Source organism: Microtus oregoni, unplaced genomic scaffold (genome assembly GCF_018167655.1).
Source record: "Microtus oregoni isolate MIOR12 unplaced genomic scaffold, Mior012 000030F_ref0000283, whole genome shotgun sequence".
Classification (NCBI taxonomy): domain Eukaryota; kingdom Metazoa; phylum Chordata; class Mammalia; order Rodentia; family Cricetidae; genus Microtus; species Microtus oregoni.
This window is the reverse complement of record NW_024543089.1, coordinates 12594425-12615754: the sequence shown is the minus strand read 5'-3', so window position 1 is coordinate 12615754 and position 21330 is coordinate 12594425. Positions and strand designations below refer to the sequence as shown.

At 38.7% G+C, this 21330-nt stretch overlaps 1 protein-coding gene across 2 annotated transcripts in view; it reads left to right on the top strand.

The window, feature by feature from the left end:
- The window catches only part of Usp25 (ubiquitin specific peptidase 25), a 112793-nt gene that overhangs the window by 42532 nt on the left and 48931 nt on the right, over positions 1 to 21330 (top strand). For both annotated transcript variants that reach the window (XM_041678555.1, XM_041678554.1), the window contains exons 5-8: positions 3410 to 3572; positions 8642 to 8728; positions 17825 to 17962; positions 20104 to 20180. In XM_041678555.1, coding sequence (XP_041534489.1) covers positions 3410 to 3572; positions 8642 to 8728; positions 17825 to 17962; positions 20104 to 20180 — 465 coding nt within the window. The remainder of the gene's footprint in view (positions 1 to 3409; positions 3573 to 8641; positions 8729 to 17824; positions 17963 to 20103; positions 20181 to 21330) is intronic.

Sequence of the window (21330 nt, the reverse complement as noted above, 5' to 3'; positions counted from 1 at the left end):
TCTCTTCCGATTGATTTAAGTTTGAAGTCAACTTTGTTAGAAATTAGTATGGCCACACCTGCTTGTTTCTTAGGTCCATTTGCTTGATAAGCCTTTTCCCATCCCTTTACTCTGAGTAGATGCCTGTCTTTGTGGTTGAGGTGTGTTTCTTGTAAACAGCAGAATGTTGCATCCTGTTTTCTTATCCAATCTTTTAGCCTGTGCCTTTTTATAGGTGAGTTGAGTCCATTGACATTAAGTGATATTAATGACCAGTGGTTGTTAGCTCTGGTCACTTTTTTAGTTGTAGAGTTTGTGTGTTTCCCTTCTTTGAGTTGTGTTGGTGGAGGGTCTCTAGATGTCTGAGTTATTGTGGTCATTGTTGGACTCCTTGGTTAGAGATTTTCCTCTATTACTTTCTGTAAGGCTGCATTTGTGGCTGCGTATTGTTTAAATTTGTTTTTATCCTGGAAAATTTTGTTTTCTCCATTTATAGTGAACAAACGCTTGGCTGGGTATAGTAGTCTGGGCTTGCATCCATGGTCTCTCAGTTTCTGCAGTGCATCTATCCAGGACCTTCTGGCTTTCATGGTATCCATGGAGAAGTCAGGTGTAAGTCTGATAGGTTTACCTTTATAAGTGACTTGGCCTTTTTCCTTTGCGGCTCTTAAAATTCTTTCCTTATTCTGTATGCTTTGTGTTTTGATTATTAAATGGCGAGGGTATGGTCTTTTTTGATCCAGCCTATTCAGTGTTTTGTATGCTTCTTGAACCTTCATAGGTATATCTTTCTTTAGGTTGGGAAAGTTTTCTTCTATAATTTTATTAAATATATTTTCTGGACCATTGAGCTGTACTTCTTCTCTTTCTTCTACTCCAATTATTCTTAGGTTTGGTCTTTTTATTGTGTCCCATATTTCCTGAATGTTTTGTGATGAGAGTTTGTTGGACTTGCTGTTTTCTTTGATCAGTGTGTTTATTTTCTCTATGGTATCTTCAGTATCTGAGATTCTTTCTTCTAACTCTTGTATTCTGTTGGTTATGCTTGTTTCTGTAGACTCTGTTTGTTTACTTAAATTTTCCATGTCCAGCCGGCCCTCTGTTTGTGTTTTCTTCTTTGCCTCCATTTCAGTTTTCAAGTCTTGAACTTTTTCCATTATCTGTTTGATTGTTTTTCCTTGGTTTTCTAGGGTATCATTCACTGATTTATCCAATTCTTCAAACTTTCTGGTATATTTCTCATCCATTTCTATAAGGGCGTTTTTTACATGCTGTTTAAGGGCATCAATCACTTTCATGAAGTCAATCTTTTCTTCTTCTTCTTGATTAAGGGGTTCATGTCCTCCTGTTGTGAGGTTGCTGGTTTCTCGTGGCTTCATGTTGCTTTTCAGCTTGTTGGGTGAATTCTTGCATTGTCGTCTGCCCATCTCTTCTTCCAAATGCTCCCTTATGGATCTTCTTTTACAGGATCAGGTCTCCTTGCCTACTGATGTACCTTCCCGTTGCTGGCTCTCCTGGTGCCGAGATCAGATCTCCGTGCCCAATGATGGCTCTCCCCAATGCTGGCTCTCCTGGCACCCAGATCAGGTCTCCGTGCTGGTTGGGTAGCTCGTAAACAAAGCGCCTACCTTGCTTGGTGCACTCAGGCTATAGAAACAAAGGAACTCCCGCCCGCTTGGGTGCCCCTAGGACTCCGACCCAGTGTCTAGACAGGCTGGACTGAGTGATGTTATGTGTTGAAAGAGGGCGGTGGGGCCGAAGTGGGGAGGGCTCTGGATGCAAGCTGGGTGGGACAGGAAGAGAGAGGCGGTATGCAGGGAGCAGAGGCCCTGCAGAGAGCCCAAGAAGGATAGGGATCGAGGAACCTCTGAGTTCCCTGTCCCGGGCTGGCGCCGCGGGGTCAGAAACTCACCCCAACGTTGGCTCTCCTGGCGCCAAGAGATCAGGTCTCCATGCTGGTTGGGCAGCCCGCAATCCTAGAAAATTCATGTTGTGGTTCCCCAGATTGCCAAAGCTCTCAGTTCATCATCTCCCTGCAGCAGCAACTTCACCACAGGAAACAACAGGCACAAGCTCGATTATGATTATTTTTAAACTGAGGTTTTGTGTTTGAAGTTTTCTTAGGAAATAATCTGTACTTCACTTTATTTGTTGGTTATTATTACTGCCATGTTCTTTTTATTTTTTTCAACTTTGTTTTTTATTTACTCTTTGTGTCTTTTACATGGAGCATCTCCATCCCATTCATTTTCTATCCCTTTGTATCTACTTTCTGCCTTTGCAACCTTCCCCCCAAAATACATTAAAATATAATTTAAGAGAAAATAAAAAGATAAAAAAATAAAATCAATCTCATCATGGAAGTTGACGTGTGACACAGTGAGTCACACAGCAAACCATTTTATCTATATATCTTTACTTGCAAATGTTCATTGCAAAGAGTCGTTGGTCTGGTTGAAGGCCTCTTGTTTCTGCCATACTGTTGATGCTGGGCACCCAGTGGAACTCCTGTTGGTGATCCTCTTGTTGCCCTGTGTCATGGAGATCCTGCAGCTTTGGGTCTGCAGATGATAGATGTGATAAATGTTGGGGTGGGTCAGCTTATAACCCTGGTTCTGAGCCTAGGGAATTGCAGAGCTAGTCAGTTCACCAGCTCTCCCTTGTCCTCACCACCAGGGTGAGCTCTCCCGCACTGTGCCGGTTGGTTCACCCCTTGCAGCCATGTGCAAGGGGTGAGACCAGGGGTTCTCATGGTTTCATGTAAATGGAGACTGCACTTACATTTCTTGACCACCCAGATCCAAATAATCACACAGAAACTATATTAATTACATCACTGTTTCTTTAAATCTGTGTATCACCATTAGGTTGTGGCTTACCTGTAGGGTTCTGGAGTTTTATCCTTTGATAGCTACATGGTGTCCCCTGACTCTGCCTTCTTTCTCCTTGTATTCAGTTTAATTTTCCCTCCTACTTATATTCTGCTCTGCCATAGTCCAAAGGAGCTTCTTTATAAGCTGATCATAATAAAACACATTCACAACACACAGAGCGGAATCCCACATCACTTTCATGTCCTCTGGGTCAGTTCTCCCACACAAACACCTTCAGTGCCAGCTCTACTGTGTTGCCCATGCATAGTGTAGGGGCCACTCTGCCAAGTGCTGCAGTTGATGAGGGGCAGGGACAGCTTTCCTGCTCTTATGACCTCAGGACCAGCTTTCCCACCTGCCTCAGGCATTGATGGGAGGGGTGTGCCATGTTCCTAATGGCATCCGTTTGCTACTTGAGCAATGTCAGGATCACGTATTACTTCCCAGAACATGTTAGCCCTATAACAAATCCTGTATGCTCACCCACAATAAGAAGTTGCTTAGTGTGTTATATAATAGTGTAAATCTTTTTCAACACTGTATTTTCATTTCTTAAGAGTTCTTGAAGCCAGCATAGCAGAGAATAAAGCATGTTTGAAGAGAACACCTACAGAAGTTTGGAGGGATTCTCGAAATCCTTATGATAGAAAAAGACAAGACAAAGCTCCAGTTGGGCTGAAGAACGTCGGCAACACATGCTGGTTTAGCGCTGTTATTCAGGTAAGGGTCGAGATTCAGCTCTCAATCAGCGGGCCTGAGGAGCAGTGCTGTGTGCCGTGCTGTTTCTTGCATACTTTTAGTAGAAGTTCAGGCAGGATTCATGTGTGTGTATAAAGTGGCTTGACTTCAGAATCTCCTAGCGCTTTTTGTCTTTAATTACCAGTGTGACCTTTTTGTCTTCTGGTCTTTGTTGTAGATGGGTTCATGTTGTATTGCCCAAACTAGCTGAGAACCTAGAATTTGTTCTCAGCTTCTGAGGGCCAGGACTACAGGCTGGAGATATCACATCTAGTTAATTAAAAGTTGCATTGTTTTCAAACAGAGTATCTTTTTAAAAACACGCTTAATTTTCGAACAAGTTCTTGCTAGGTAGCTCAACTGACCTCAGTCTCCTGAGTGCTACAGGCATGTCGCACAATGCCTGGTTCCACTATGAAGCTTTCAATGAAACCCAGGATAATACCTTCCATTTACGTAAGCTTAATTTCTCCTTCTTCCTTGCCATTAGTAATCGCTGCTATTTTATTGATTTCTGAAGTGGTAGAAATAAGATAGTTTTGTGGGTATTTCTTTAAAAGTTTAGAGAATAATTGTAACCAAGGTAAGAAATTAGAATTAACTTTCTTGTGTTTAAGATCAGGCTATTTATATTTTAGGGAAATATTTATAAAATATACTATTATATTCACAATTGCAAGTTGATTTAAGAGGCATTTTGTTTGATGCTGGTGTTTATATGCAAATACATCACAATACATATGTTAGAGTGCTTGAAAGAATAAATATTGATAATTCAAGATTAGCACATTTTATTTTTACCTTAGAAAATCTTTGCGAAATGTTTTGTTTACGCCGTTACATTCTTCAAAATAGGAAATGTTTGTAAATACACATACCTACTATCTTCTCAACTAGAAATAATATTTTTGATAGTATATTTATTATAATCTCTGAAGTTTAGCTTTTTATACAATGACAATTGTCATAATTTTTCATTCTGTTTATATGAATAATCAAATTTCAAAATTTAAATTAATCATTCTATAAATATTCTGTGTTTTTTTCCATAAGACAGTTAAAATGTGGCTTAATTGTATATTGTTCCTAATAAGGACTTAAAAGTCATTGGGCTTATGTGCCATTTGTTTTTATGTTTAACAAGACTCCTTTGTAGCTTTCTGAGTCTATGTTTTTATGTTGGCTTCAGCGGAGTGACATGTATCTTATGCCTTTTGTTTTCTGTCAGCTGTTGTCATTGTTAGGTGACTAATCTGTGATTTTAATGTTTTTCTGTGTAGTTAGTATAGGTCTTAAGCCCCCACCTCTTGCTTTGTGGCACATGGGCATATAAGTAGATTTCCTTTGCTTTTCTGGACTTGCCTCGTTCTTACTATGTTATGATAGACACTGCTAAGTAAGATGGCTCATTACTTGGTTTCACAAATGTTGAGTCTGAGAAATTTCTGAATTACTATGAATATGTACCCATTTTTGACAGTAGTTTTCATTGTAAATTTGTTACTCACTTCTGTAATATAAAAAAGCAATATATAGCATTTATTGGCTACTTGAGAGCCCTGTAGGCATTACGGTGGTTGTCTTAGGTTTTTCTCTTCTCTTGTTCATTCATGGCATAATTTAGACAGTTTGACCTGTGAGGAGCAGATGTGAAGCTGTGAGCCCAGTGTTCCTGAGTACGCCAGGCTGCCTTTCTCCAGCACTGTGGGGACAATGCTTCTCCCTTGCCAGGTTTTTCATGGGAAATTCAAGCAGAGGAAGTTCCTGCCCATAGCCAGTGCATGATAGCTAGATATGTGCTCTTCAGGTCTCCTGACAGTGTTCACAGGAAATTCCCACTTGAAGTGATAAATTATTATCAACAGAGCAGTGGAAACTCTGTTTGTTAATGAGTTCTTTTACCAACTCAGCTCTAATGTGAGGGAGTAACCATCCACTTACCCAAAGACTACTAGGTCACCAAGCTCGCGCACGTGTGTGTGTGTGTGTGCCTGTGTGTGTGAAAGGAACATACCAGAAAAAAACTATGATATATTCTTCCTTAATAGAAAGAAGTAATTTTATTAGTTTAAATTTTAAATTTTATTATTCTATGATAGCAAACATAGCCACTAAAGAACATTTGACTTCTCTAGCAGAAATCTAAATGCCTGTAACAAATCATCTTCCCCCTTTAGAAGTTTGGGTTATCACATCCCAAGAAAAGTGACTTTTAGGGAAGAAATGATGCTCCAAACTTTGGAATTCTGTGGAAGGAAACATGCGTTCACTCATGGCCAACTGTGTGTACTGTATCTCCAATGTTCATTGTCATTTCAGGGAGCTATTATTGTACGTTTAGTTATTAGGTTTATTTCTTTTTCCTTTTTGTGAGCCCAGATGTGACTGCTTACTTAGAAAGGGAGCTTTTCACCTAAAGTGGCCTCCATTAGTACCAAAACTTTCGTTGGAATTTGTAGAGTTGGTTGGAATTCCTTTCAACTGAGCAGAATGCTCTGTGGTGTTTCAGTCTCAGACTCTCCCAGGGGCAGAGCTCACTCAGCTCACAGTTACTGTGAGACAAGATGAAGGTCAATAGGCCATCTCCTCAGATCAGCAGACAGCAGCAGTGCTTCTCAGTGGACAGGCGCGCTGAAGTGCCGGGAAAGTGAACTGTACTACAAGAATCCCTTACTTCAAAAATCTTGAGAAAGTGGAGGAAGAGGTTTGTTGCACACCCAAACCAAAGGAAATTCTTACTGTTCAGAAACAAGGAAGACATTCCAGAGGGAGTTCAAAGCCCTGTAGTGGGAATCTCATTCCTCTTTGGCAATTTTCTCTTAAAATTCATCACAAAAGTGGCTCAGATTTCCCCCTTAAGCTCTATTCCATTTCTACAATTCACATCTCAAGCATTCTTCCTCTACCACTGCACTGAGGAGGTGACTTTGAAGTCACCATTTCTCAAGGTCATCACTTGCTTCACCTTAAGACAGTGCAGCTGCATTGCTATCTTTTTTGTCTTGCAATGCTCCAGCGAGTCCTCTGTGTGTCATAATCTTCAGTGGAATTTATCAAGAGATGTTTGATTTTGATGATTTCCCTTCTCGATGTTTCACAGATTCTAAAGCTCTGCTTTTCTGTATTCCTTTTCCTTGTTTGATTTCCCTGCTCTTGCTACTGTGCTCAAAACCTTTCTGTTGATTAAGCTCTGGCTTTAAGATGGCGCTTTCTGCTTCGATTCTCATTTGCAGCTTTAGCTGTATCCCTTCTGATTTATACTCCTTTCATCCTTTTAATCTGCAGTCAGATGATGATAATTCTCATGAAAAAGAGACTGCTTATTTTAGCTGTGCTTTTTTCTTTGTCCTCTAGTGTTGTTCATGCCATGGTCTTCCGTAAGTATTTATTAAATGTGTGAATAAATGAGTTGGGCGCCATTGGCAAGATCCCTTCTCAGAGGAACAAAAACAATAAGTTCAAGAAAATGAGTTATTTTATCTGCTCATAATGTTTAATTAAGGACATCTTTACTGGATGTGGTAGCACACACAGGAGACAGAGGCATGTGGATTTCGCTGAGTTCAAGTCCAGCCTGACTAAGGCCAGCCAGGGCTGTGCAGCAGGATGCTATCAGAAATCACAAACAAACAAGAAACAAAACAGAAGGGCTTATACATAAGTCAATACAGGTCGCTTTTCCCATAGTTTCTATTAGAAGTTGCTTTTCACCATTTGTACTCAGCTTTCCAGTCCTCTTTTTTTTTTTTTAAAGACAAATGGTGAGCCAGATTTACCAAAATTTATCTACTTTTAATTTTATTTACTATTATCATTATATTGTTATTTTTATTTGGTTTTAAGAGACAGTGTTTCTCTGTAACATCCCTGGCTGTCCTGGAACTCACTTTGGTAGACCAGGCTGATCTTTAATTCACAGAGATTGTCCTGCCTCTGCTTTCCCAGTGCTGGGATTAAAGGTACACTACAAATACCCATTTTTTTAAAAATAAGTTGTTATCATTGAATTGTGATGCTGCTTTTATGTCCTATAAAGTAAGCAAATTTATATATCATAAAATTCAATACATTATCGTTGCTTGTGTCAATTTATATACTGTACAAAATATGACTCAAGGAAGAAGTATAATTACACTGTCAAAGTTGAAGGAATAGTTACAAGTGTGTAAAATATTTATAAGGAGTATCTTGCAGAGATGCTCAGATGAATTTATATCTATTAAGTATGTGTTCTAGTATGTACTATTGTATATTTCATTTTGAACAAATGTTAAGATGATAGTGGATTACAAAGTACCCTTTTTAGCTAACAATCAAGGTCATCATGAGTGACTTGTAATTGAGGTCAGTGGTAGAGAAAGTTCAAGGCCTTGATTCAATTTCCAGCAGCTAAAACACCACGAAGAAGAAAGGCTTTCGTTAGTGTCTATCTTACTGTGGACTTTTGTGTTATTTCATTTTTACAATTATACATTTGTCTCCTATTGTGTTTTCTTGGGTATCAAGAGAATATGTAATATTTTGTGTCTTTGTCCCTAGCATCTGATGAATACATTGATTTGTACTCAATTTTTGTTGGTAAATAATTTAAAATAGAACACATCTAAAAACTTCTTCACTGTATTTTATCTATTTTAAGAAAATTTCTTGTTAATGACATAGTAACGTAAACAGATTTTAATAATGTAATACTTTGTATGCTTTAAAAAACGTCCTTGTATAATTTTGTACTTCGCATGTAGGATAAATGTTAGTTAGGAAGAATAATATTTTGGTATTGGATATGCATACTAGCCAGGGCACTTGCCTTGCATGCACAAGGCCTTGGATTCAATTCCCTTCAACCCCCATTCAAAAATATTTTAAAAATGAGAATACTATTTTAAAACATAAGTAGGCTGTTCTCAGGGAGAAAATAGGCATTCTTTTGATAATTGCCACAATTCCTTATGTAACTGGTAGAATTATCAAGAATGAGTCTTGGTAACAGTGATAGTCACAATTCCATTGACAGAAATTTCACTTAGATATCTTAAATTATTCTTTTTCAGTCATTATTCAATCTTTTGGAATTTAGAAGATTAGTTCTGAATTACAAGCCTCCATCAAACGCTCAAGATTTACCCCGAAACCAAAAGGTAAAATTATAAAAGATTTTTAAAGTCGAGTACTTTTAATTTTTATAGTCTTTTTTAAAAAGAATTTTGGAAGCACTTACTTCATCAAACCTGAAACTGTTCAAATTTTAATGTCATGACATTAATTTCTATTACAGTAACTTCCTTCCTCTTTTCTACACATCATAAATGTGAATTTTCTTTGTCTGTGTGTCACCATAGCATACCACTTTAATGTGGCCAGTTAGGGACCCCTCACCCATAGTGCTGTCAAGCTATAATCCATCTGTAGGCTGCATGTTACAATTTAAGGTCTTTCCTTAACTGACTCCCTAAAACTATTGTCAGTCTCAGCATTTCTTTTCTGTTGATCATCCAGAAGAATCCTTTGAAACTCAGTTATGTGCTGTGTTTCAGGACAAAGCTATCCCTTCTGTGTTGGAAGTTAGTGGTAGGCTATTTGAGGTTAATGAGAGTAGATTCCAAGGTCTGATGCTTGAATTTAGTTATGGTTCTAAAGCAAGTCATATTTCTTTCTGAATTTTCTTTTCTGTATTGTAGACAGTGATTGTGATTATTTCCTAGAGATGCTGAGGAGATTAAATAAGATGAACTTGCAAAGTTCTTATAAGAGTTTCTGTTATACAATATTATTGGCTATTTTTAAGGAAAATTTTTGATTTTTATAAATTATAATTTTAATAAAAATTGGACTGATTTGCATGCAAATACTTAGTGGAAGAAAAGCATTGTGGGGGCAAGATGATGTGCTTTGGTGCAAGTATCAGGTCATCTATGAGGGGCTGGTGGCCTTAAGGCAACAGGCTGCAGAGCAAAGAAGGTGACGTTTTGTGTTTCAGTGATGTACTGAACTTTGTGTGACCCATTGTTACAGTGATAAATTATTAAGCTGCATTATCCTTTTAGTGTTTAATATTTTAAACCACTTTTTCTGCAAATACATGAAACTTTTATAATGCACACCAGAAGAAATAAAACCTGTAGTACAGCCAACTTTTAGACTGCAATCTTTGGGCTGGGTCAGGTTAAAGAACAACTACTTCTTAAAAGGGAATCAAGGCAGTTTAACAACCTCATAGTGCTACAGAAATTACACAAACTTCTTCAAGTATAAGAGTCTTTACAGGGGAGTTTGGACTGCCACCTCTCTGTATCACCTTAGTATCATCAGTTCGCCCTTCTCATGTCTCAGTAGCGGGCATATATAATTTACATGCCTTTAGTTAGAATTACTTCCAACTGCGTATTTATGTGTGCTGTGCTTACCTTTTGTTTCTTTCATTTTACTATTTCATAGAACTTCAATCTCTTGTTTTTCATAGTTTGAATAAAACCATATTGTGAAGTCCTTAAGATACTCAGCTATGCTCACTGAGTGCATAATGATTGCATGCTGGAGGAATATGTAATGAGCGCGTGCTAGAGGAGTGTTTAATGAGTGCATGCTAGAGGAGTTTGTAATGAGTGCATGCTGGAGGAGTGTGTAATGCATGCATGGTAGAGGAGTTTGTAATGAGTGCATGCTAGAGGAGTGTATAATGAGTGCATGCTAGAGGAGTGTATAATGAGTGCATGCTAGAGGAGTTTGTAGTGAGTGCATGCTAGAGGAGTATGTAATGAGCGATTGCTGGAGGAGTGTGTAAGAGGAATATGTAATGAGTGCATGCTGGAGGAGTGTGTAAGAGGAAAGTATGTAATGAGTGCATGCTGGAGGAGTGTGTAAGAGGAGTATGTAATGAGTGCATGCTGGAGGAGTGTGTAAGAGGAGTATGTAATGAGTGCATGCTGGAGGAGTGTGTAAGAGGAGTATGTAATGAGTGCATGCTGGAGGAGTGTGTAATGAGTGCATGCTAGAGGAGTGTGTAAGAGGAGTATGTAATGAGTGCATGCTGGAGGAGTGTGTAAGAGGAGTATGTAATGAGTGCATGCTGGAGGAGTGTGTAAGAGGAGTATGTAATGAGTGCATGCTGGAGGAGTGTGTAAGAACAGTGTGTAATGAGTGCATGCTGGAGGAGTGTGTAAGAGGAGTATGTAATGAGTGCATGCTGGAGGAGTGTGTAATGAGTGCATGCTAGAGGAGTGTGTAAGAGGAGTATGTAATGAGTGCATGCTGGAGGAGTGTGTAAGAGGAGTATGTAATGAGTGCATGCTGGAGGAGTGTGTAAGAGGAGTATGTAATGAGTGCATGCTAGAGGAGTGTGTAAGAGGAGTATGTAATGAGTGCATGCTGGAGGAGTGTGTAAGAGGAGTATGTAATGAGTGCATGCTAGAGGAGTGTGTAATGAGTGCATGCTGGAGGAGTGTGTAATGAGTGCATGCTGGAGGAGTGTGTAAGAGGAGTGTGTAATGAGTGCATGCTGGAGGAGTGTGTAAGAGGAGTATGTAATGAGTGCATGCTAGAGGAGTGTATAATGAGTGCATGCTAGAGGAGTGTATAATGAGTGCATGCTAGAGGAGTTTGTAATGAGCGATTGCTGGAGGAGTGTGTAAGAGGAGTGTGTAATGATTGCATGCTGGAGGAGTGTGTAAGAGGAGTATGTAATGAGTGCATGCTGGAGGAGTGTGTAAGAGGAGTATGTAATGAGTGCATGCTGGAGGAGGGTGTAAGAGGAGTATGTAATGAGTGCATGCTGGAGGAGTGTGTAAGAGGAAAGTATGTAATGAGTGCATGCTGGAGGAGTGTGTAAGAGGAGTATGTAATGAGTGCATGCTGGAGGAGTGTGTAAGAGGAGTGCGTAATGAGTGCATGCTGAAGGAGTGTGTAAGAGGAGTATGTAATGAGTGCATGCTGGAGGAGTGTGTAATGAGTGCATGCTAGAGGAGTGTGTAATGAGTGCATGCTGGAGGAGTGTGTAATGAGTGCATGCTGGAGGAGTGTGTAATGAGTGCATGCTGGAGGAGTGTGTAAGAGGAGTATGTAATGAGTGCATGCTGGAGGAGTGTGTAAGAGGAGTATGTAATGAGTGCATGCTGGAGGAGTGTGTAAGAGCAGTGTGTAATGAGTGCATGCTGGAGGAGTGTGTAAGAGGAGTATGTAATGAGTGCATGCTGGAGGAGTGTGTAATGAGTGCATGCTGGAGGAGTGTGTAATGAGTGCATGCTGGAGGAGTGTGTAAGAGGAGTGTGTAATGAGTGCATGCTGGAGGAGTGTGTAATGAGTGCATGCTGGAGGAGTGTGTACGAGGGGTGTGTAATGAGTGCAAGCTGGAGAAGTGTGTAATGAGTGCATGCTGGAGGAGTGTGTAATGAGTGCATGCTAGAGGAGTGTGTAAGAGGAGAGTATGTAATGAGTGCATGCTGGAGGAGTGTGTAAGAGGAGTATGTAATGAGCGCATGCTGGAGGCGTGTGTAAGAGGAGTATGTAATGAGTGAATGCTGGAGGAGTGTGTAAGAGGTTTGTGTAATGAGTGTATGCTGGAGGAGTGTGTAAGAGGAGTGTGTAATGAGTGCATGCTGGAGGAATATGTAATGAGTGCATGCTGGAGGAGTGTGTAAGAGGAGTGTGTAATGAGTGCATGCTGGAGGAGTGTGTAATGAGTGCATGCTGGAGGAGTGTGTAATGAGTGCATGCTGGAGGAGTGTGTAAGAGGAGTGTGTAATGAGTGCATGCTGGAGGAGTATGTAATGAGTGCATGCTAGAGGAGTGTGTAATGAGCTCATGATAGTTTATTTCTTGCGCTGAAAGGAGAGCTACCATTTCTATTCTTTGAAAGACCCTTATGCAGAAAAATATTGTGATAATTTGCCGAAGGTTTGATAAATAAAGGTCTCTATTATGCCATGTAATAGCAGGAAACAATGTGCTCAATGCCTTTAAAACCAGTGTTGCAATTATGGGTAATAGTCAATCACTGCTTCATGCTAAATTCACATGAGATAATGAAAGATATTTTCTGTCTTAAAGGTGTAAATATAACATTTGCCGTTTCTCTTAAAAGTGAATTTACATTAAACTCATGACATGTGTACTGTTACTCTGAACTTGAAGACCAAAGTATTAAGATACAGACTACAACTGAGATTGGTTTAATCATATTACAGAGATGCCATTTGCATGCACTGATAAGAATATCTTTTTTATATATATTTATATTTTTTTATTGAGAAAAAAATTTCCGCATCCTCCCAGCCTCCCACTCCTCCCCCCTCCCCCCACTTCTCTGACCCTCCCCCCACTCCTCTTCCCCTCCCCCCACTCCTCTCCCCCTCCTGCTCCAGTCTGATGAGCAGTCAGGGTTCCCTGCCCTGTGGAAAGTCCAAAATCCTCCCCCCTCCATCCTGGTCTAGGAAGGAGAACATCCAAACTGGCTAGGCTCCCACAAAGCCAGAACATGAAGTAGGATCAAAACCCAGTGCCATTGTCCTTGGCTTCTCATCAGGCCTCATTGTCTGCCATATTCAGAGAGTCCGGTTTTATCCCATGCTTTTTCAGTCACAGTCCAGCTGGCCTTGGTGAGCTCCCAATAGATCTGCCCCACTGTTTCCGTGGGTGGGTGCACCCCTTGTGGTCCTGAATTCTTTGCTCATGTTCTCCCTCCTTCTGTTCCTCATTGGGACTTTGGGAGCTCAGTCCAGTGCTCCAGTGTGGGTCTCTGTCTCTATCTCTATCCATCGCCAGATGAAGGTTCTATGGTGATATGCAAAATATTCATCAGTATGGCTATAGGATAGGGTCATTTCAGGTTCCCTATCCTCAGCTGCCCAGGAACTAAGTGGGGACCTCGCCTTAGGCACCTGGAAGCCCCTCTAGGTCCAAGTCTCTTGCCAACCCTAAGATGGCTCCCTTAATTACCAGAAAGTGGAAGGATCTCCCTTGCTCTTGGATTGGGAGGATCAACATAGTAAAAATGGCAATTCTACCAAAGGCAATTTATAGATTCAATGCAATCCCCATCAAGGTCCCATCAAAATTCTTCACAGATCTTGAGAGGACAGTAATCAACTTTATATGGAAAAACAAAAAAACCTAGGATAGCCAAAACAGTCTTATAAAGGAACTTCTGGAGGCATTATCATTCCTGACTTCAAACTCTACGACAGAGCTACAGTATTGAAAACAGCTTGGTATTGGTATAAAAACAGAGAAGTCGACCAATGGAATCGTATAGAAGACCCACACTTTAACCCACAAACCTATGAACACCTCATTTTCAATAAAGGAGCTAAAAGTATACAATGGAAGAAAAAAAGCATCTTCAACAAATGGTGCTGGCACAACTGGATGTCAACCTGTAGAAGAATGAAAATTGACCCATATCTATCACCATGCACAAAACTCAAGTCCAAATGGAATAAAGACCTCAATATCAGTCAGAACACACTGAACCTGATAGAAGAGAAATTGGGAGGTACCCTACAACATATGGGCACAGGAGATCGCTTCCTATGTGTAACCCCAGCAGCACAGACATTAAGGGCAACATTGAATAAATGGGACCTACTGAAACTGAGAAGGTTCTGTAAAGCAAAGGACACTGTTTGTCACTAAGACAAAAAGGCAACCTACTAACTGGGAGAAGATCTTCACCAACCCCGCAACAGACAAAGGTCTGATCTCCAAAATATATAGAGAACTCAAGAAACTAGACTTTAAGATGCTAATTAACCCAATTAAAAAATGGGGCACTGAACTGAACAGAGAATTCTCAACAGAAGAATTACAAATGGCTAAAAGAAACTTAAGGTCATGCTCAACCTCCTTAGCGATCAGGGAAATGCAAATCAAAACAACTTTGAGATATCATCTTAAACCTGTCAGATTGGCTAAAATCAAAAACACCAATGATAGCCTTTGCTGGAGAGGTTGTGGAGGAAGGGGTACCTTCATCCATTGCTGGTGGGAATGCAAACTTGAGCAACCACTTTGGAAATCAGTGTTTCGGTTTCTCGGGAAATTTGGGATCAACCTACCCCTGGACCCAGCAATACCACTCTTGGGAATATACCCAAGAGATGCCCGATCATATGACAAGGGCATTTGTTCAACTATGTTCATAGCAGCATTATTTGTAATAGCCAGAACCTGGAAACAGCCTAGATGTCCTTCAATGGAAGAATGGATGAAGAAAGTGTGGAATATATACACATTACAGTACTACTCAGCGGTAAAAAACAATGACTTCTCAATTTTTACATGCAAATGGAAGGAAATAGAAAATAGTATCCTGAGTGAGGTAACCCTGACCCAAAAAGATGAACAAGGGATATACTCACTCATAATTGGGTTCTAGCCATAAATAAAGGACGGTGAGTCTATAATTTGTTATCCTAAAGAAGCTAGATAAGAAGGTGAACCCAAAGAAAAACATATAGCTATCCTCCTGGGTATGGGAAGTAGACAAGATTGCCAGGCAAAAATCGGGATCTTAAGGGTGCGGTGGGAGGGGGGTAAGGGGAGATGGGGAGAGAAAAGTGAGAAGGGTAGGATGGGGAGAACTTGGGGCAACGGGATGATTGGGATAAAAGAAGGTTGGATAGGGGAGCAGGGAAGAATATCTTTTTAAATAAATAAGGCTTCCCACAAATACTTTGTGCGTTATAATAAGAGGCAGGGCTCTCTTAAAAATCTAGATTTTATTTTAGATAGAGTTGGTTTGTCTAGAAATATATGCTCACTTATTTGAACTATAAGTTTAGTATGCAGGCTAATTGTTATTTGAGAGATAATGACTGCTTTCATCTTCCACTACAGATATTCTTTGTGTTTAGAATATTACAAGCCCCACCAGGTTTTTATGAAACAAATGAAAGTATGTGTCTCCACAAAAATTCCTACACCATTGTATCCAGCAACAGAAGCAGAGACTGTTAGATAAATATGTTGTATTTAATCTATGATATAATGCTACAGAGCAAGTTGTATCAAATTACAAGTGTGCACAAACATGTAGATGGAGCACTTAAAAAGTATGCTGATTGCACAAAACCAGTCTAAAGCAAATACCTAGAGGATGACTCCATTCATATAAATGTCCAGAAACTGCAACATGACTGCTGTTAGCTGAGATGACTAGGAAGTGGCCGCATTTTGGGGTGTGGTTAATAAATATGTTTGCTATCTTGATGGTAATAATGCATACAAGAAGCTTGGGAAATTGTGTATTTTTTAATTATGTATATATTGTGCATTAATTATGCCACACCAACCCTGTTTCCAAAAGTAGTGTTTGAATAATTTTATGTGTGCTATTATTTTTATAATTTAGTCAAGTGAAATAGTTGCTCTGTTTTATTATATAATACTATACCTTTTGATAGTCAGATTCTAGCTTCAGGTATTGACAGGGACAGATATTTCATAATATTTTGCTTTCCAAATAATCTTGGCAGAATTTTCCTTAGTTGAAAAAACAATATTGTGCCAGGCAGTCGTGGTGCACATCTTTAATCTGAGCACTTGGGAGGCAGAGGCAGAGGCAGGTGGATCTCTGTGAGTTTAAAAAAAAAATTATTCCTATATTTAATAAGAACTATCCTCATTTGTCATGGACTGCGAGATAATGACGAAGTGGATATCAAGAAACAGGGTATTTGGGGAAATTGTTGTATAGATTAAAATTAATGTTTATGCTGTTAAAACTTACCTATATAGGGCAGTTGTAGAAAAAGTTAAAGATGGGATAGATTAATTTTTATGTATTTATTTTGTCTTTAATCTATTACTGTTTATGAAATAGATATTTAAATAAGTGTTTTTTGCAGTTCTTTATAGCTTACAAATTTCATTTTAGAATTAGTTTATGTGAGAATGCTTCAATGGTGTGTGTGTTAAATGATAAGGCTTTGTTTTCTTTCCTGTTTTTTAGAGTTCCCTTTTTAGTGCATTGAGAGAACAAGGATTTTTATGTAGATTGTTATTCTGAACATCAGTTATTTAACATTATCTGTATTGATAGTTCTATAGTAATGTCGATCATGAAAATAAAAAACCTTCCCTTATTTAAATAGTATCTTTAAGGTTTATGTTGAAATAATTGTTATAAAGACTATTTTTTTTTAATTTATTTATTTATTAAGGATTTCTGCCTCGTCCCCACAACCGCTTCCCATTTCCCTCCCCCTCCCCCGATCAAGTCCCCCCCCCTCAGACTATTACGGAAAACTGATTTTCTGATTTGCTGCCATAAAGCATTTCACTAAGTGACATACATTTCATGACTTTTAATGTTTTTTGATTTAAATAAGTAAATAAAATTATTTTCGCTTAGTGTAATCAACCAGTAAGAATTGAATACTTGCTTTTTGTAGCAAAAAAAGAGACGGGATATGGAAATGTTTGAGAAATGTGTAATCCTAGAGAGAATAAAATTAAGATTTCATGTTAGGGCTTTGTCTGATTAGTGATTATGATAACATTATATATATTAAAAATTTAAATTGACAAATTATAGTAATTACAATGAATTCATACTAAATCTTATAATTTACAAAATGATTAAATGAAATAATTTTATTAATAAGATATAAGGTAGTATGTATAAATAGGTGTTAGTGTTTATTAGGTCATTAAGTAAGGATTAGACACAGGCCTAACATTAGTTAAATAATTAGAGTCCTTGTATGAGAAGTGATAGTTCGCGGTCTGTAGTCAAAGGCACTCAATCCAGTAGATAAGAATCTGGAGACCCTGTTGACTTGGAGGGGTCTAAAGCACTCAGAGATGAGAAGGGTCCTTGGTTTAAATGGGCGTTTGGAGTATAGCACGCAGATGGTGCATGACATGCACTGAGCTCTCACTGAACTGTGTTGGCTCTTCTGCTTACTCTTGTCAGCAGCAGCTGCACCCTGATGAATGGGAAGATTATAATGAGGAGACTTAAATGAGGTGGCTATTCTTGGCTGGGTAGTGACATAATTTGCTATGATTATGTGTTATTTATGCAGAAACGGTGAGGCTAGCCTAAGGTCCTCGGTTGTGGCTCTTAACTCCTTTGGGTTTTGTAGCTAGCACTCTTTCAATGTGTCTGAGTGTCAGATTTGTCCTAATAGATGTCACTTACTTCCTAGTTCCTGTTGAAGTATCTGTTGACCAGTAAAAAGTTTCCTGATTTCACTGGGAATGCTGTTTTTATTTTTATTTTTCTTTTCTGTCTGTAGGAACATCTGAATTTGCCTTTTATGCGGGAACTGAGGTATCTCTTTGCACTTCTGGTTGGTACCAAGAGGAAATATGTTGACCCATCTAGAGCAGTTGAGATTCTGAAGGATGCCTTCAAATCCAATGACTCACAGCAGGTAGCCTCCTGTCCCTTTTAACTGATTATTTCCATATAATCTTCTAGATCTTTGTGAAACTTTTCCAAGTGTGTCTGCTGATTTACAATGACATTACTCAACTTTATTAATAATAACTTGAAGACATTGAAATCATTATTTTATGTTTTGGAAAACATTTAAACAGAACAAAAAGTGACTATGTTGGAGGTATAAAGGTAAATGAATGTAAGTTATAGAATGATGGGCATTGCCAAGGGAAAACAATGAACAAAATTAAGAATATTCATACGTTTAAAAGATTTTATGTGTATGGGAGTTTGTCTTGCATATATGTGTCTGTACTGTGTGAGTACCCGGCATGCCTGCAAGCTACAGGAGGACATTAGATCCCCTGGAACTGGAGGCACAGATGGTTGTGAGCCACCATGTTGATATATGACACTCCCACATCAACCTCCCTTGTTTATCCTACTGAACTTTGCTAAAACTTTGTTGTGTAATTGTAAATTTTAGATTGATTACATAATACATAAAAGATATGGAATAGTTCTCTCAAAGACTTGTCATAAGTAGGAAACATTGATGGTTCCTTTTAGCTACAGTCTTCACGAAGAATAAAAATGTTTAAAATGTTTACAAATTAATCATATGGCTCAGGAACAATAGAAAATTATTAATATATGTGGAGGCCAAGGGTTTAGAATGAAGATGCGGGTAGAGCCACGTGCTCTCTGATAGGAGTATCTTCCTGCCTCCACCATTTTCTGGTATTGTTTGGCCCTGGCCCTAGAAGGCTAGTTTTGATTCTGCCTGTCTTCATTTGTGCTAATTGCCTTCTTTTGTTCTGTGTTCTACTGGCCATTAGTGGAGTTAGGGCACTCTTTTATCTAATTCAAATTCACCATAAGATTATTAGCAATTTCCACAAAGACCCATATTCATTTAAAATTGCTTTTGGAGGTTTTGTGTAAATTTTCATTCATTTATTTATTTATTTTTAATTGAAAAAAATTTTCCATCTGGACTGTGACTGAAAAAGCATGGGATAAAACCGGACTCTATGAATATGGTGGACAATGAGGGCTGCTGAGAAGCCAAGGACAATGGCACTGAGTTTTGATCCTACTTCATGTTCTGGCTTTGTGGGAGCCTAGCCAGTGTGGATGTTCACCTTCCTAGACAAGGATGGAGGGGGGAGGACTTTGGACTTTCCACAGGGCAGGGAACCCTGACTGCGTAAATTTTTTTTGCTGCTATTTTGCTCAAGGTGATACAAGTGTATACAATAGAGACTTTTGTGCTGAGACCAGTCCTGTTTAGCTTTTTGGTACTAGAGCTGCTTGTTCTTCCTACACGTTAACATCAACATTTTATAGATGAATTCATTGAGCTAACCACTACTTGGGAAAAAAATGCAATTACTTTATTCTTGAGGCTCCTTTAGTTTTGGTAAATTACCTATGTGGCTTCATCTATCTAGTCTTGATGCAATGAACTGGTCTTTCTTTTTTAAACCTATTCTTCTATCTTCCAAACATTATGTAAGTGGTGGTAGTAATTATGTGGGCCACTACTTACCCTACTATTTTTTGTTAGGGGTCAATAAGCCAAACAAAGGTATGACAAAAGGTATTATTTAGCTATTTCTGAATGTAAAATTCATTTGGGGTTTAAGGATTGTAGACTAAATAATTGGGCTTACTACCTGTAAAAGTTAATAAATATCTTGATAAAAGTGGGTATGGATTAAAAATTGTATGAGTTAAACATTTGTCAAAAGCAATGGTCTTTTTTTTTTTTAGGAGAAAGAGGTGATGATAATTTTGTATAAAACAGAGAGTCTTTTGGTAAAAGGAAGTCTTTCATTTCATGGATTCACTACAAAGTATACAGGGAGGAAATAACTAATATTTTTCAAAAATTCATTTGTTATATTTTATGTGTGTGTGTTTCCTAAAATGAAACCTTGTGATTTTAATACTTTTTAAAACATTGGGTTTTTTTTTGTCCTGGTTAAATTATGAAAATTTATTGCATTTTATGGGTCACATTTCATGATACTTTTGTGAATAGTATCTGGCTATGTTTTATTTTGCAGCATCTAGTATGTTTATTGGTAGGTTCAAATATCAACCAACTGACCCTTTTTCTCTTCACAGCAAGATGTGAGTGAGTTTACACACAAGTTGTTAGATTGGTTAGAAGACGCCTTTCAAATGAAAGCTGAAGAGGAAACGTAAGTCACTGATATTTAAAGATATTTAAAGTCAATAAATGAGAATCATTTTTGTTCTCTGGGTGCAGTTCAAACATGCAAATGAGAGAAACTTTCGGGAGTCCTAGTGTTACCTGTGTTATTAAAAGACTGTTTGGAAGATAAGGTAGCACATTTTCGGTAGCTGCCAGTTTCTCCCATCAGATCTGGTGTGAGATTCCTAAGGTTACCAATCTTACAGCCCTGTGTTCTTCCTGGGTTCAACTTTTCATGAGGAAGAAGGGGGTTAGCTGGGCATGAATTTCGAAAAACCTTACTTCATCTTAAAGTCCTTTCCTGAGGACAGGATGAACACTTCCCCCTCCATATTCATGCTGCCCATTCTGTAAATTGGGTGTAAGCACAGATGCTTGACCATTTCACAGTTATTTGTAGGGACAGTGGCAGTTCAGCGCTGTGTGTTGTTTCTCAGGTGCCATTTACCTACTGTTTAAAAAGAGACTCTCTCATTTGCTCAGTCTCCTGAGGCCACTCTTTTTATATCAACTATTTGTCCCCTTATGGGTGCTTTGCCTGCAAGTTTATCTGTGTGCCACATTATGTGTCTGCTGCCTGAGGAGGCAAACGAAGGGATCACCTGGAACCTATGCTAGGGTGGTCCTCAGCCACCACGTGTGTGCTAGAAAGGAAAGCCAGGTTCTCTACGAGAGCAGCGAGCAATGTTGACTGCCAAGCCATTTCTCCAACTGCACCTTTATGTATTTTGTTGAAGCCCAGCCATTTAGATTGCTGCTAAAGGCTATTGTGAAATCTGCAGCGTGCACTAAACAATATGTAGAACACAGGCAAGAAATCCTAGGATCAAAATTATTACCTCCTTCCTTCTTCCAATTTTCCTAAGTATCTTTCATCTTTTTCTTTTTTTTTTTAATTTTAAAATACATTCAGCCTTATTGTTATGTAAAGGCCACTATAACATGGTTTGCCATTAATTTAAATAGGCTGCTATATCATTATCCATCAGAGATGTATTTAAACATTCAACCCTCCAATTTGCTGTCAAAATCCAAGGGAATTTTTTTTCTAAATGACATTTAATTGATCTTTTAAGGCAAAATTCACAGGAGTTATACCCAGAAATCAGATTATTTGGCCTTGTGTATAAAAGTCA